The sequence below is a fragment of the Acipenser ruthenus genome, chromosome 30 (assembly GCF_902713425.1).
Source record: "Acipenser ruthenus chromosome 30, fAciRut3.2 maternal haplotype, whole genome shotgun sequence".
Lineage (NCBI taxonomy): Eukaryota > Metazoa > Chordata > Actinopteri > Acipenseriformes > Acipenseridae > Acipenser > Acipenser ruthenus.
The window spans coordinates 10,899,369-10,915,584 of record NC_081218.1 but is presented as its reverse complement, the minus strand read 5'-3'; the positions used below and the strand labels follow the sequence as shown (position 1 = coordinate 10,915,584).

Here is a 16,216-nt window from a genome sequence, read left to right as displayed (position 1 = left end):
CCTCTGAATCTGATGACAACTGCTGTAAGTACTCCATTATTGAGGTACGCAAAAGTAGACGGGTCTTGAAATCGCTTAGGTTTAAGCCAAAAACGAAAAAACACAAGACAGCGAGGTAGAGGTGACTAATGTTTAAATAAGGTAGATTTAATTGATGACAGCAGATGATAGGTTGTTGGTGCCTAGCTCCGCCCCCTGAACCCCACATATAGGTTAACATTTATTTCTAATAAATCAAGCTATGACATGCTTTGATTTAATCCCAACCCAAATTGTTTTATTATTAGTGTTTCACAATCAAGCTCATTGATCACATACAGCAGGAGAGGCAGGTTTGTACAAGTGCTCATTACAATAAATAGAAATAAACAGCAAGTCCTGGGTTCAAAGCCAGCTCATGCCCTTGATCTGGAGGCTGGTCCACAGTTGAGAGCTTTGGGACTAATTGAAAGTCTCTATGGGGACACTTTACAATACAGTCACAATTCCCCTCTTTGAACTCTTAACTCCTTGCCCTCATTCTCGGAGATGGGCTGGAGCGAGTTGCAACAGGGATCAGCCTGTTGCTGCAGTCACAGAGTCGAGAGTCTCTTGCTGTTGCAGGTTTCGGATGCCTGAAAAGGCGTTGCCACCAGACAGGTTGTGCAGCTTTGCCAACCCAGAGGGAAGGGTGCCGGCCCCATGCTCTTGCTTAGGGGATCGTGCAGCCTGCTTTGTTATTCCATTGAGCGAGCTGCTGGTATGACAGGCTCCTTTGACTGATTTATGTTGTCTATTTGTGGCTTTTACGGGTTGGGCTTCAATGTAATGCCACTTGGTTCTCAGCCCACCCCCTCCAAAAAATGGAATATTCAAGGCAACATTTGTACAGCTCCTGGATGCAGCATTACAACTCAATGATTCATCAAATACTTTAAGATTCCCACCTTAAAGTAGCATCTTACTAGATTTACAACCTTGTTGAGTAATATGAAGTTTGACAAGATCTTTCTACCATTTTGTGTAAAAGCAACATTATAAATTAAAGTTACAAAACTAGTATAAAACACTAATGCACATATTATAATAACACCAGCCTTCAATATATTCAGGGAAATATTTATCTGCAAAATCTACTTAATATTTAAATCATGTTATACACATATTCTACACATTTTTAAACAGCTTTGTAGTTTTAAAATCCCATTGCAAGGTCAAGTTTAAAACACTGATAGAAGTAACAGACAAAGTCTGACAAAAACACAGACAACTTCATGTGAAACTTCAAATGGCAGCTTCTTCAGAATCGCATGAAAATGGCAATTCACGGACATCTCATATTAAAAGGAGTCAATGAAATCATAAAAAGCATATTAAAAAAAAAAAAAAAAAAAAAGTATGGTTCATTCACAAATTTGACACAAGACACAGACCCATAGACAAGCATGACCTGCTGTGATCTGGATAAAACCAGACTGTTTTAGGAATTCGGTTTGAAACATATTTCCTTTCTCTCTCAACACCAAACTATGTCTCAAGAAAAAAAAAAAAATATTGGTTGACGAATTGACATTTGACCTATTATTTTTATTATTATTATTATTACTGTGTGTCGAAAAACACTCTGCACACCGTCCAGATTTGATGGTTCTATGGCATTGCCGGTCTCTTAAAACAATTCCAACATGCATATTGTAACACACAGATGGACGTGTATTTTACACATGCTGATATCCCCAGACTTGCACTTGCTTCTTCGTTCACAGGAAAGCACCACTCCCTTGCAGACTGGACTTCACAGCAAACTGAGCCAGGGCGGCTAGTGTAAATATTATTAAAGATAAAATAATCTAAATGAGTGCAGATACATGCAGGGTCATATCTCCATCATTTCAAAACACTTCAATAATGTACACATTAGTACTAAAAATAAACTCATACACACACACAAACAACTTCAAATACTAAAGTAAGTGTGCATGCATGTGCGATAGAGAGACAGCTTCTTTGGCAATTACCATACTAATCTTTATCTAGTGTTTTCAGTTTTATAATGAGAAGATTGCATGGAATACCTAACAATGCCCATACTGCCGAGAGGATTCCAAGATAGAGCCTTCGGAATTATAGAATATAGGAGTTCTGTTGCTATCTGGGAGTCATAATCTTAACTATGGTGATTTCCATTATCCTGAAATGGAAAAGCCACTTGACCGAATAGGTCATTAGGTCAGAAGTCAAGTTAACAGACAATTGTACCCAACTTTGCAAATATGAAGTCTGTATTTCAAATAGTTCGACTGGGTTTTCATAACACAGTGTTCTCTTGTGAGTTCCTGGTTCGGTCGTGTGAATGGTACTATTAATCCCAGTAGGAAAAAGTACTTATCCTTCCTCATCCCGTCTCATCCAAAAGAATACATAGGAATATATACACATGGCATTCATTATGAAATAGAAAACATTAAGCAGCAACTTTTCAGTTTATTTTTGACTTGATAGAAAGTTTCATAGAAGAGCGAGTGAACAAAACAGTTTTCTTTAACATACATACATACATACATACACACATTATATATATATATATACACACATTATATATATATATATATATATATATATATATATATATATATATATATATATATACACACACACACACACACACACAAACATATATACAGCATATGAATCCCCTTGCATCATCAGGAGAGCTTTCAAGTTGAAGTCTTTTTTGTTTTAGAATCCGTTTTCAGTAAAGGTTGTTTGCCAGAGAAACAAAATAATTCTAACAAATTTAGTTATTTGTCCAGTTTTGCCTTACAAGTTTTTTATTCAAAATGTTTGCAGCGATGCAAAAGGAATTGCTTTGCCTCAAAAACATCCAGTTAATTGTATGATTATTATTATTATTATTATTATTATTATTATTATTATTATTCATAAACAGACTTCTACCCTCAACCCTTTGTTGTTTTCAAAAGACCTAAGATTGTGGCATCTATTCCTTGTCAGCCCATTACAGTTTAAGATACAGCATTCCCATTTCCACAACTGTCCGGAATGCATCACTGATGGCATTGCTAATCCTTCAAGAGCCCCAGCTTTTTCAAGGCCTCCCTCCGGTCCTCCCCAGTCCTGGGTGTGATCTGCACACTGATGCCCTGGGAGCGTGGCAGCTTGTTGGGGCCGTGAGGGGCAGGGAAAGACCTCCTGATGTCTTTGTGCTGCTCAGTCTTCTCTTCCTGTTGGATGTCTGTGAAGTCCTTCCCAGTCCCCAGAGAGACGGGGCGTGGCCTGAAGTTCCTGATTAAGCTAGACGATGCCAGGAGGGTGTTGGGCTTCAAGTTGGACTTAACAGACGTGTCGACCACGTAGCTACTCAGCCCCATGCCAGAGCGCTCCAGGGTTGCTGCTTTGACACTTGCGGATCTGGCTGGGGAGCGTTTGTCAATCATGTAGAGCAGGTCACTGTCTGCCCGTGGCCGCATGTTACTGCCCCTGGGCTTGTCCTCGACTTTGGCCGGTAAGGGTTTGGCTTGAGCGTCATCTCCTGGAAGCTCCATGGACCTGGGGTGGTCTGGCAAGTGGAAAGGACTGCTGTGCCAGTCCTGTTCAGGCTCACCTTTAAGTAAGCCAAGTTTCATAAGGGCCTCCCTTCTGGATCTCTGGGGGTCACTGATGTGCGAATGATTGTGAACGATCTTCTCTGTAGAGAAAGGGGTGAGGTTTGGGCTGCCGTGCTCCACGGTTCCATGGGAATCCTGACTGGGAAAAGGAGTTCCTCCTCCTTTTAAGGACTTCATTACGATGTTGGAAGGCAGTTTCATGGGTTTAGGAGCAGTCGGCGGGCCATGCTTTGCGTCAGATGGTACTGTTGTTGACGGAGAAGAGTCTGAGCGAAGAGATCTAGATGTTGCAGGATGTGGCCGACTGGCAAGCCATGCCCCCGGTCCAGTCAGTGTGCGCTCTGGTCTGGTAGAAGATTCTGAAGTTATCTTGTTCCTCTCATGCTGGCCTCCCAAAGGAGATGACCTCTCAGATCCTCGGTGCTCAGCTCTGGCTTTCTCCAGACCATCTCTAAAACCTTCTGGTGGTGGAATCATACCCAAGTTGGTCTTGGAGGGGTTCCTGACGTGACCACGGGAAGGCTTGGGATCCGAAGGCGTGCTCTTTGGCTTCTCCGCTTGCAGGCTCGTCTGCTCTCCCAGCTTCTCCGGATGAATTCCTGAAGCAATCCCACTGGGGTTGGACATGCAGCTCTGGGAGAGGGGAGACAGCTTAATGCTCTCTGGCGCTTGTTTCAGCCCAGCCTTGGGTAAAGTGTTGGAGCCGCTGTTTGCAAGCAGCAGAGGAGTAGGCACCAGGAAGTGCGACATGGGGCGGCTGCCCTTGCTTCTCTGGGATGCTGGTCTGTCGATGGCTGACTTATATTCATCTAGAAGAAAAAAAAAAGAATTTTAAAACATTCTGGCTAATACATATGGATATTTTCCACCTACAACAATTTCGGTTTGGTTAGAGAGCTTGAGTGGTAATAGCCATTCTTTAAAAAAAAAAAAAAAAAAAAACTGGTTGTTAAACTCAATATTTGCACTGTGTAATGTTTAACCACACTCTACGTTTGCAGAGAAACATTTAAATAGTACAGTTCAGTAAAATGTTAATGTTTCACTGATCACTGTTAATCTTTAATAAGGACATTTGCTCTTCTTTGCCATTTCAATACAGAAATTCAATAAGTTACCCATGACTAGTCTTTTTATTAATGCTAGCTTGTTGACTCAATACACACCCTCCAGTCTACAGCTCCCTATAGAGGAGGACAGGTACTCTTGCTTGGACGCCACGTTGCTGGTGGACAGTTTGTCAGCTCTGGTCGTCTCATAGTTGGACAGCCCACTATCATTTGCCTCCGTGTCCAACGAGTCTATAGTTTCTTCCAGGAACATGAGACAGGCTCGCTCCTCGGCAGAGAGGTGCTCCAGACTGTCATCACTCTGGTGGGGTGGAACAATGGAGTTATATTTAAAGCAGGTTCCCTGACGGTGGTTTATTGGGCTGAGTTTAATATTAGCAACAGCTGCTCCTGGCAAAAAGTTAAAATTCCAACGCTGAGCCAATGCATTGTAGATCACTAGATTTCAGAAATCATATCTGAATGCATATGTTATTTATCTCATCTTGGCAAACTTCTCGTACCCTATAGAGTTCACATAACTGTCTTAAACATTTCTAAAAATTACATTTTAAAAATGATTTAGACTAAAATTCTTATTCAGCGGTTTGATGACACTGAAAACGGCTTCTGATCGAAACATTTAATTTGCCCCCCTCTCACCAAGGTGGAGTGGCTGGAGTTGAGGCTGACCACGCTGTCACGGCTCCTTGCGTTGCCCACGCTCGTGATGGACTCCATGGCATCCACGCCGGGCCACGTGTCACTCTTCGGCATCTCACAGAGAGGAAATGAAGGAGGGAAGGGGGCGGCTCCGAACCAGCGGCCTGTGCTGATTGGAGGAGAGCTTCACTGACACACTCTGGAGAGATACAGAAGCAAACATTTTGATTGTACTTCACAGAGCAAAACACAAGAATTTAAAAACATTTTTTTTAAATGGTAAACCAAGGAAATATATAGATCAGGGTTTCTAAACCACTTGTGTTTACCATAATCACACCCAAATTACAAAGTACAGATGTATTTATCGCTATGAATACAAATACACACACTAATATATATATATATACATACAGACGTGCTCAAATTTGTTGGTACCCTTACAGCTAATTGAAATAATGCTTCATTCCTCCTGAAAAGTGATGAAATTAAAAGCTATTTTATCATGTATACTTGCATGCCTTTGGTATGTCATAGAATAAAGCAAAGAAGCGGTGAAAAGAGATGAATTATTGCTTATTCTACAAAGATATTCTAAAATGTCCTGGACACATTTGTTGGTACCCCTTAGAAAAGATAATAAATAATTGGATTATAGTGATATTTCAAACTAATTTGTTTCTTTAATTAGTATCACACGTGTCTCCAATCTTGTAATCAGTCATTCAGCCTATTTAAATGGAGAAAAGTAGTCACTGTGCTGTTTGGTATCATTGTGTGCACCACACTGAACATGGACCAGAGGAAGCAAAGGAGAGAGTTGTCTGAGGAGATCAGAAAGAAAATAGACAAGCATGGTAAAGGTAAAGGCTACAAGACCATCTCCAAGCAGCTTGATGTTCCTGTGACAACAGTTGCAAATATTATTAAGAAGTTTAAGGTCCATGGAACTGTAGCCAACCTCCCTGGGCGTGGCTGCAAGAGGAAAATCAACCCCAGAGTGAACAGAAGGATAGTGCGAATGGTAGAAAAAGAACCAAGGATAACTGCCAAAGAGATACAAGCTGAACTCCAAGGTGAAGGTACGTCAGTTTCTGATCGCACCATCCGTTGCTTTTTGAGCGAAAGTGGGCTCCATGGAAGAAGACCCAGGAGGACTCCACTTTTGACAGAAAAACATAAAAAAGCCAGACTGGAATTTGCTAAAATGCATATTGACAAGACACAATCCTTCTGGGAGAATGTCCTTTAGACAGATGAGTCAAAACTGGAGCTTTTTGGCAAGTCACATCAGCTCTATGTTCACAGATGAAAAAATGAAGCTTTCAAAGAAAAGAACACCATACCTACAGTGAAACATGGAGGAGGCTTGGTTATGTTTTGGGGCTGCTTTGCTGTGCCTGGCACAGGGTGCCTTGAATCTGTGCAGGGCACAATGAAATCTCAAGACTATCAAGGCATTCTGGAGCGAAACGTACTGCCCAGTGTCAGAAAGCTCTGTCTCAGTCGCAGGTCATGGGTCCTCCAACAGGATAATGACCCAAAACACACAGCTAAAAGCACCCAAGAATGGATAAGAACAAAACATTGGACTATTCTGAAGTGGCCTTCTATGAGTCCTGATCTGAATCCTATCGAACATCTATGGAAAGATTTGAAACTTGCAGTCTGGAGAAGGCACCCATCAAACCTGAGACAGCTGGAGCAGTTTGCTCAGGAAGAGTGGGCCAAACTACCTGTTAACAGGTGCAGAAGTCTCATTGAGAGCTACAGAAAACGTTTGATTGCAGTGATTGCCTCTAAAGGTTGTGCAACAAAATATTAGGTTAGCGGTCCCATCATTTTTGTCCATGCCATTTTCATTTGTTTTATTATTTACAATATTATGTTGAATAAAAAATCAAAAGCAAAGTCTGATTTCTATTAAATATGGAATAAACAATGGTGGATGCCAATTACTTTTGTCAGTTTCAAGTTACTTCAGAGAAAATTGTGCATTCTTCGTTTTTTGTGGAGGGGTACCAACAAATTTGAGCATGTCTGTGATTGTGTATATATATATATATATATATATATATATATACACACACACACACATACACACATTACACACACTATATATATATATATATATATATATATATATATATATATATATATATATATATATATATATATATATATATATATATATATATATATATATATACAGTATATATTTCTTTTTGGATGTACACAAAAAGTTTAAATAAAAAATATTTAATGGGGATTTCGGACAAAGGACCTTCTTCAACTGTGTAGAAAGAAAACAACACAGTGCAGTAAACGTGTTATTCATATTATACATTTATTTGTTTAACCGTCACACCCCGCGTTTTATTTTTGTTTTTTTTCTTCTCGCATGCACATTGTGCAGTTACACAGCGCTTCCTCCAGCACGAACACAGCAAACGAGACCAGCTACATGTAAAACAGTTCATCATTAAACAGTTTTAGATACTGCAATGTATTATTATTTTTTTAATCTGTGATTTTTAGTTGCTGTTGTGCATTTTCATTTGCAAGTGAACTGTGACATTAGGGCCTTATCGAGCACTATATTCTGCAATTTTGAATACCGACTTTGGATACTGTTTTAATTCTGGAAACATTTTATATATATATATTGCTAAACTGCATTGCCTTTTATGCAGTTCTGTGCATGGGTAATAGCTTGATTTAATGTTACTGTTGTTTCGTTAATGTGGAATTTTACATATTGGTTCAGACGTCCTTTCGCAAGTGATATTTTCAGAATCGTTCTGAATTAAAATACTTCTGATGAAAATATAGTACTGTACCAACAAAAAACAACTACAGTACATCTAAATGGAAGCCTACTTATTTTAAAACACAGTCCTTTCAGCTATGTGTTTTTGACATTGTATCTTTTTTGTGTTCCCTGAAAAACGGACAAGGGTTGGAACGGGCCGAAATGAAATAATCAGATATGCGTCACACTCGTTTAACCATCACTGAAGTCAACATTGTATAGGGTCGGATATGTGAGTGCTGACTGTGTGTGTGTGTGTGTGTGTGTAATATATATATATATATATATATATATATATATAATTTATTAGGGCTGTCAATAAATCACAGTTAACCTCTGCGATTAACACGTTCATTTCTTTGGAGATTCATTTTTTTTAACCCACGTTAATCACACTTCTCTGTCTTGTCCCTCTTACCACACCGTAACTCATTCCCTGCGGCACCATTTTAATACACTCGAGTGCATGTCCGCGTTTGCATAGGAAGTTAGTCATATAACTGTATTATGGAGCAAAGTACTAAAAGTGAAGGACTTGTAAATGGGAAGTTTATTTACAATCAAATTGAAATTGTCAGTATTACAAACATAGGCTACATCTTATCTGAAGCACCACCTGCGTGCTAAACACGCTTTCACTTCTCAAAATACACTTTCTAGCAACAACACAACAACAAATGAAACCAGTCAGTCTCGATAGAGTACGCTTTTAGAAATTCAGGATCGCTGCAATCCCATGAATCAAGCCAAGTATGATAATATAACATATACATACATATCTATCTATATTAGTATTCACAATTAAGGCAATGCTTTGTTTTATTTAGACAATTTTAAGAGTTATTAATAAAAGGGAATACTTTTTTTATTTTTTAAACGGCAATGAAAAACATTAGTAAAGGACACCCTTTAAAGAAAACTGATTAAGAAAATACAGTATAATTTGAAATGCATTAAGATAAGTAATAAACTGACTCCATTGTGATTTAGCAGTTGGTTCAAACAATTTAACAGCAAATGCTGGAATCTTTCTTTCTGTATAATTCTGTGTAAATAAGTATAAAACTATAAAGAAGGGACAATTGTTTTTTTTATGCTGGGTTGTTTTTTGGATGATGATGATAATAATAATAATAATAATAATAATAATAATAATAATAATAATAATAATAATAACAAATTGCACTGATATAGCGCTCTTCATGCAAGCATTCCAGGGCGCTTTACAAAAGAAATATAAAAAAGACTGTGTCTAATATATAATCTAATAAACTGACCCAAACAAATAAGTATTCAAACAGGTTTAAAAAGATTCAATTGTGCTAGCATTCCTGATATGAATCTGGAACAAGTTCCAAAAACTTGCGAGTAGATGTCCGTCATGGCTTCATAGTTAAATAAATGGGTAGCCTCATTATTCAGGGGCCACCAGTGGACCTCTCTCCAAGGCCCTCCTTTTTCTTTTCACTTTATTTCAAAGTGCTGTGTGAGGCAGTGTACAATTATCACTTTGCATCAGAGCCGTTGCGAAGGTGCAGTGTTGTCCTGTTCAGACTTATGACACTGTCAGGGAGCTCAATTACATTGTGGGTATGAGTTTCCAATCCACAAGCGAAGAACTGCTTCAAAAGAAAGCTGATCTCTGGATTGCATGTGTGTGTGTTTTTTCACTCCCTGGCTACCTCCTGCACAAGCATGGCAATACAATGCTTGCACTTGAACAAAAGCCCTAGACCAGATTACCTCAAACCAATAAACAGCTGCCAGGTATTGCATGTGTCCAGTCATAGCATGCCTACGCTAATTACACTTTAGCTCATTATGACATCAGCATGCTGTTCTGTGTATTACAACAGCAGAGCTCTCAATATTACAGACTAGCCCATCTGTATCAGATCATAATAACCTTATAAACCTACACGTATTAAGCAACAACTTGACTTTTTGTGAACACAGTACCCAACACCCTCTAAAGATGGACGCCTCCTTTTTAAAAGCAAAAGTGTCAAATGCACCCGGAATATTAGCAAGTTGAGGCTACATTTAAATCCTGCAGTTCCACTTCTGTACATTTCTGAAACACAGGTTTATATTCATGACTTTATGAATTCAGCCCTTAGTTGTTTAACTGCCTATGACAAACCGAGCCCACCCCGAAACAAACACTACAAGGGTCCTTGGCAGCTTCCCCTGATAAAATACATACCAGAAACTGTATAATGAAAGTCTTAGAAATCTTTTCAAGTTTACTGTACTGCACTTTACCATCATACTTCAGGATCTAATACGTTTAAACAAACGACCTAGTTAGTCAGCAAACACAATCTAATCTTAGTGTTGCAACACCAGAGTTTTGGAGTAAGCAGGTAATCAAATGATAATAAATGATGTACAATACACAGAACAAACAAAGAATATTCAGCAGTGTATGACTGAAGGAATAAATATATTAAGTTTTATGTGAACTATAACTTCATGCAGTTGGCTAAGTTTTGAGCGCCTCATATAGATAATAGTTGGGGTGAAGTGGGGTAAGGATGGGTAGGGAATGTAGGATAGCGGGACCAGTTTTAACTGCTTCAGTAGACACCATTTGGTGGTATGACCATATATGGTTGTTTTTCTCGATATAGGGTTGAAAAGAGAAGATAAGAGTTAGAGACGTGGCTGCAAGGTGATTGGTACAAGACTGAATTAACTGCTGTGTTATAGAATATTATTGGTGCAATGTTTAGAATAGATAATGCTATATACTGATGTAAAAGGGAATTCAGGCAGATCGCATTCTTCCGAGTACTGATAAAGTGCCGGTTGAGTGGGTCTCCGGAGCGCTCTGTGTTAACCTTCAAATAAATTGACTTGATCTAACTCAACGCGCCTACGGATTGAATTGTTTGGGGTTAGGTTAACATCCAGAAATCATCCCTACAATGACATCATAGTTCTTCTGTATATTTTACATGCATCATTCACTGATAGCAAACACATTGTATTAGAATTGCCACATGTCATTAAAGATTGTCTTCAAATTACATTTTCAGGTTTCGAGTTTTTTTTTTTTGTTCCTCTTATCTTTCGATGGCGTTTTCAATAGCTCATGTCTTGCTTGTTTTCTGTAGTGAATGATGCTTTCACCCGAGTTGCTCGTCTTTAGTTCTGGCTTTCTGTCAGACATGTGTAACCCAGGCTAGATCAGCCAGAGCCAGTTGCATTGAGGGAGCAGTTTAAGGATCAAGTTTATTTTTGTATTGTTGGCGATGCTCAGCTGTGCACTAGATGGCACTAATTCTTAATGCTTTAACCCTTTCTAGTCTCGAATTATTTTTGTTGCACTGAAGAATGTGAAATTAAGTTAAAAAAGGAACTACTTGTGAACAGGACTAAAAGAGTCTTTTTTAAATTTATATACTAACTCAGACTGGGACTACAGGAGTTCCATGAGGTTCCCATGGTATATGTTAACATACAGTATTAAGATAAGGCAGGACCTTCAGGACTGAATGGGTTAAACACACTGATCTAGCTTGGGTTACAGATCAACTGAACTGAAAAGTAATTACGAAACTGGGATCAAAAGAATCTCAACACACAAATCATAGTATTTGAATAACTGCAATAACCTATTGCCTGTAAAGAACCACGCAGAATGCAAACACCATGAAAGTGCAAAAGGACAATAGCAAGTCAAAGCTTTAAAAGTGTAACTGGAAGCTACATCATCGGATGCAGGGAAAAGAGACAAAGACACAGCAGCATGGCTGTGTGTATGTACACAGGACTGTGTGTTTACACTTGCAATAAATCACGACAACTGTTTCGTGAAACCAGTTGAATGGAAAATGACTGGGTGTGCCTCAAATTAAGAAGGAGGTATTGTGTCCCATCTTTCAGTACTTCTGACATTAAAAAAAAGCCTCAAGGTTTTTACCCAATATTTTCCAGTTATTGTCACTTTACATGATAGCAAACTATGCTGTCAAACAGCGGAAACCTATTATTAGGATATCAGTCTTGCTTTAAAATGACAGAATAGTCAGCCCAAGCCTTGAGGAGCACTGAGGAAGCATACCTAGAATTCCAGGTCTATAGCACAGTAGAGCACTGTTTAGACAAAAGAACAGCACCATACTAATTCTGGAATGTTACCACCAGAAGTGAATGGATCAGGTTAGTTAGTCAGAGACAACTCAGAATTAAGATTTAAACATCATGGAAAGTTTCAAATATAAAACAAGCCGTTTGCATGACACCAAGACTACATGAACACTCTAAATTATTAAAAGAGGCAAGACTACAGCTTCCCCTGATGGTCACCATGCCTAACAAATCACGTACTTGAATAACAAAATCTTTTGTTAAGTGGTTTCAACTTAGAATATAACAAGAACAGAGGAGGGGGAAGGTTTAACAGAAATCTAACTAAAATTAGAGGAAAAAAAACTGCACGTTTTTAAATATAGTCTGAAAAGGCACATTACATTCCCGAGGAGGCGGTTTCTAGTTTAGTGACTTGATGAAATTACAGAAAGCGAGATCCAATATTTCTGATGGTGGTTTGCATGTACAGAACAGTGGTTTCACAGTGAGTAACAGAAATGCATAAAAGCTTAAAAGAGTGTATAATAAATGAACAGAAATGTTGTTTGTGTTTGCTTTTTAGTATTGAGAGATGAGGTTGTTTAAGAACCACCCTGGGAATCAAGAACATAATGTTTTTCAGGGGGAAAAAAAAACAACAAATCATGTACACAAACAATAAAAGGCTTTGGGAAATAATTGCTATTGTGTTTTCTCACTAAGGGTTAAAACTCTACAACAGCAAGCAGGAGGATTTCTATTTACAACAGCATTAGGGGGAAAGGTTAATCATTCATAAAAAAACAGACTCTAAAGAAACAGGCACAATGAACCTTTGCACCACCCTGTCATGTAAATACCTCAGACGCTCACTTTCATTAATCTTTACCTACAGTGTGCAGGGATAAACCCCTTCCTACCTCCTTTCAAAGAGTTCCCATTACCAAGAATATTGGTTCCACTCTTGAGAGCAAACAAAGGGAAATAGGAGTCTTATTTCCATTCTTGTTCTGCTGGAGGGTAAAATGAACAATAAATGCTAGAACCCCACAGGAGCACAAACTAGCGGTTCCTAACAGGTAAAGGAAGACCTACAGAGAGTGAAGGTACAGCACATCTTCTGCAGCAGACTGCGCTTTAAACATAGCGATCTTTGCATCCAGGGACGGAATTAAGGCATAACCGTTTCATCTATTCCAGGTTTTACTGCAAGCATGATTAGACAGTGCTTACCTAGCAAGCTCAGGAGAGTGTGATTAAACTCATAGTAAAACCAGGAGTGGATCAAACTGCCGTGCAATGGGAGTCTTATTGCCATCCCTTAATATGTGATGCTAGCAAAATGTATTGGCAGACCAGCTACAGAAACAAAGTAACATCACAGATACCAAGGGTTTATATCTTCAACGTGGACATGGCAGTTTATATTTCTAAATTAGCAAAGTATTGCAAACATTTTGAAAACAAAAGGGTTTTTGATGTGGTGCAATAACAAATTGATCACTGGGAATCATCTGAAATATTTCCATTCTCAATTAATTTCCCTTAAACCGGAAAATGTGTATTGCCGCAAGCATAAGGTTACACTGTGCCAAGGTATTACAACCGTATGAGATTTTGAAAAAATAAAATACATCGCGTACCGTTTATTTTTTCACCACGGATTTTTTGTAAACCCCCTTAATTAAAAAAAAGTAAAAAAAAAAAAATTAAATAAAAAATAAATATGAGTATATATCACAATTAAACGCATATATGCTCATTCTCAATGATTTCTGAAATATAATAATAATGACGCCATCTGCGCTCTTTAATTCTGAAATTCGTATAGTGCATAGCATTAATGAAATATATTTAAAACTGTATTTTACTTTACTTTCATAATAATAATAATAATAATAATAATAATAATAATAATAATAAGCATTTCACAACCATTTCATATCATTATATTAGGCAATAGCGTAGCCTATATTCTTGGTTCAAAAAGGTAGTTTTTTTTTCTTTAGGTGTGAATTGTATATATTTTATTTGTTTTAAGTAACTTTCGCTTGGGTTTAGTTTCCCAAGGCGCCCAGTTAATTTAACTGGTTTTAAGTTACGATAATACGCGTGGATACAATGTACCGGTCACTCAATATATATATATATATATATATATATATATATATATATATATATATATATATATATATATATATATATAATCTCGCTTGTTTAAAACTGGCTCAATTTTTTCATGCTCATGTTGAAAGTCTGCTGATAAAAGTTTGTTGTTTACCTACCTGGACGCAGTTCCAGATAACCCCAAAGACTCTACTGATTGTATACTGTATTCCACAAAACGTCCGAAACACGACGTCGTTTAAAAGCAACCCTCGCCTTTGCGTGGAGCACCTTTCTCGGTTTCTCAGTTTCTGATGTGACTCTGATTCACCTGAGCAGGTAATACTGCATACCACTAACTCAAGCCTGTCTGTTTCTGCATGTCTTCCCGAGACACTGTTGTGACCACGCCCACTCGAACAGGTGCAGCCTATCACAAGAATGCCTGACTCAACACTTCGGGGCCTCGCAAATAGACAGATAGACAGGTATATATCAACTTCATGGTTTTTTTCAACCTATTAGAGGCATTCACATTAACAATGCATGTATTTTCTGTCTCATATGAATAGTGGCATACATTGACTCACTAAGTAAAATAAAACTTAAAAGCAAATTAGGTCGCACCGGGTCTAGCAGAATAGATTATACTGCAGCGTGCTATTTAGTGTCAATGGGGATTAGTACAGGGAGACCCCTAAACCAGATAGATACATTAAGCAGAGTCATACCCTTCCCCCGTTACACAAAATAAATAGCAATGACATCAACACCAATACTACGACTACTACTAATAATAATAACTATCATCATATACGACAGAAGGGCTTGTTTTAGATTATGATTAATATAGTAAAGACGTCAATCTTTTATTACAGGTGCATTCTTTATATAAGCGTCATCTCTTCTTCCATAAGTAATTCTCTATATATAGGATTTAAGGTTTTAAGGAATATCATACCCCTATATACAGTAACCTAACACACATTAAAAAACAAATTATATAGACACACACACACACACACACACACACACACACACACACACACACAAACACACACACACACACACACACACACACACACACAAACACACACACACACACACACACACACACACACACACACAAACACACACACACACACACACAGACACACACACACACACACACACACACAAACACACACACACACACAAACACACACACACACACACACACACACACACACACACCTTGATGATCTTTACGATCGAGCTTTTCAGCTCCTTTTAGATTTTGCCCTACAGTGTATCAGATATATTTCTGTTTTTATTTTTATTGTGTGAAAGAGGAAGCACAACGCATTTTTAACAAAACCGTCAGCGGTTCCATATCAAGCCACACGGTTTGCAATTGATACTCATGCGTCAATTGAAATCAAGCACTTTACATAGATGTTAACTTGAGATTGCCCAGAGCATGGAATTATACTGTTCCTTTTATTAGATTTTTTTTATTTAACCCTTTATTTATCCAGGAAAGTCCCGTTGAGATTCAAATCTGGTCCATATCTGGTCTATAACAAAGAAGCACACACACGTACATTTACATGAGCACAGCCGATAGACTGATAATAGTACACCACATGTTTCTTTATCAAAAGTCGGGTGTTCAATAAACAAATGAACAGTTTAAAGGAAATAATACTAAGAACCCCGCAGTACAGTAAAAGAACAATGGAAGAAGTAAAGAGTGTTATTGTGAATCAATATGCTGCAATCTGTTAAATAATGTTTATTATTGTTATTCCCTTCATACTATTTTCACGCTCATTGTAAACCCTTTGCTTTTCTCAGCGCCCCCTTGTGGTAATTTTGAAAATGACCATTTAATCTTTTTTTTTTTTAAAAAAACATTTTGT

At 38.1% G+C, this 16,216-nt stretch overlaps 1 protein-coding gene across 3 annotated transcripts; it reads right to left on the bottom strand.

Annotated features, from left to right (window-relative positions):
* Positions 1-2,608: 2,608 nt before the first annotated feature.
* On the bottom strand, positions 2,609-14,769 carry LOC117429005 (specifically androgen-regulated gene protein-like). 3 transcript variants are annotated; one of them, XM_059004772.1, is made up of 5 exons: positions 14,495-14,769; positions 13,130-13,222; positions 5,321-5,519; positions 4,775-4,979; positions 2,609-4,417 (listed from the first exon to the last, which is right to left on the bottom strand). In XM_059004772.1, the coding sequence occupies exons 3-5, from the start codon at positions 5,432-5,434 to the stop codon at positions 3,063-3,065; spliced, it is 1,674 nt and encodes a 557-aa protein (XP_058860755.1). In that variant the 5' UTR covers positions 5,435-5,519; positions 13,130-13,222; positions 14,495-14,769; the 3' UTR covers positions 2,609-3,062. The 3 variants fall into 3 exon arrangements, with proteins under 3 accessions (XP_058860755.1, XP_058860754.1, XP_058860753.1); XM_059004771.1 differs by having other exon boundaries at positions 13,130-13,219; XM_059004770.1 differs by lacking the exon at positions 13,130-13,222.
* Positions 14,770-16,216: the final 1,447 nt, after the last annotated feature.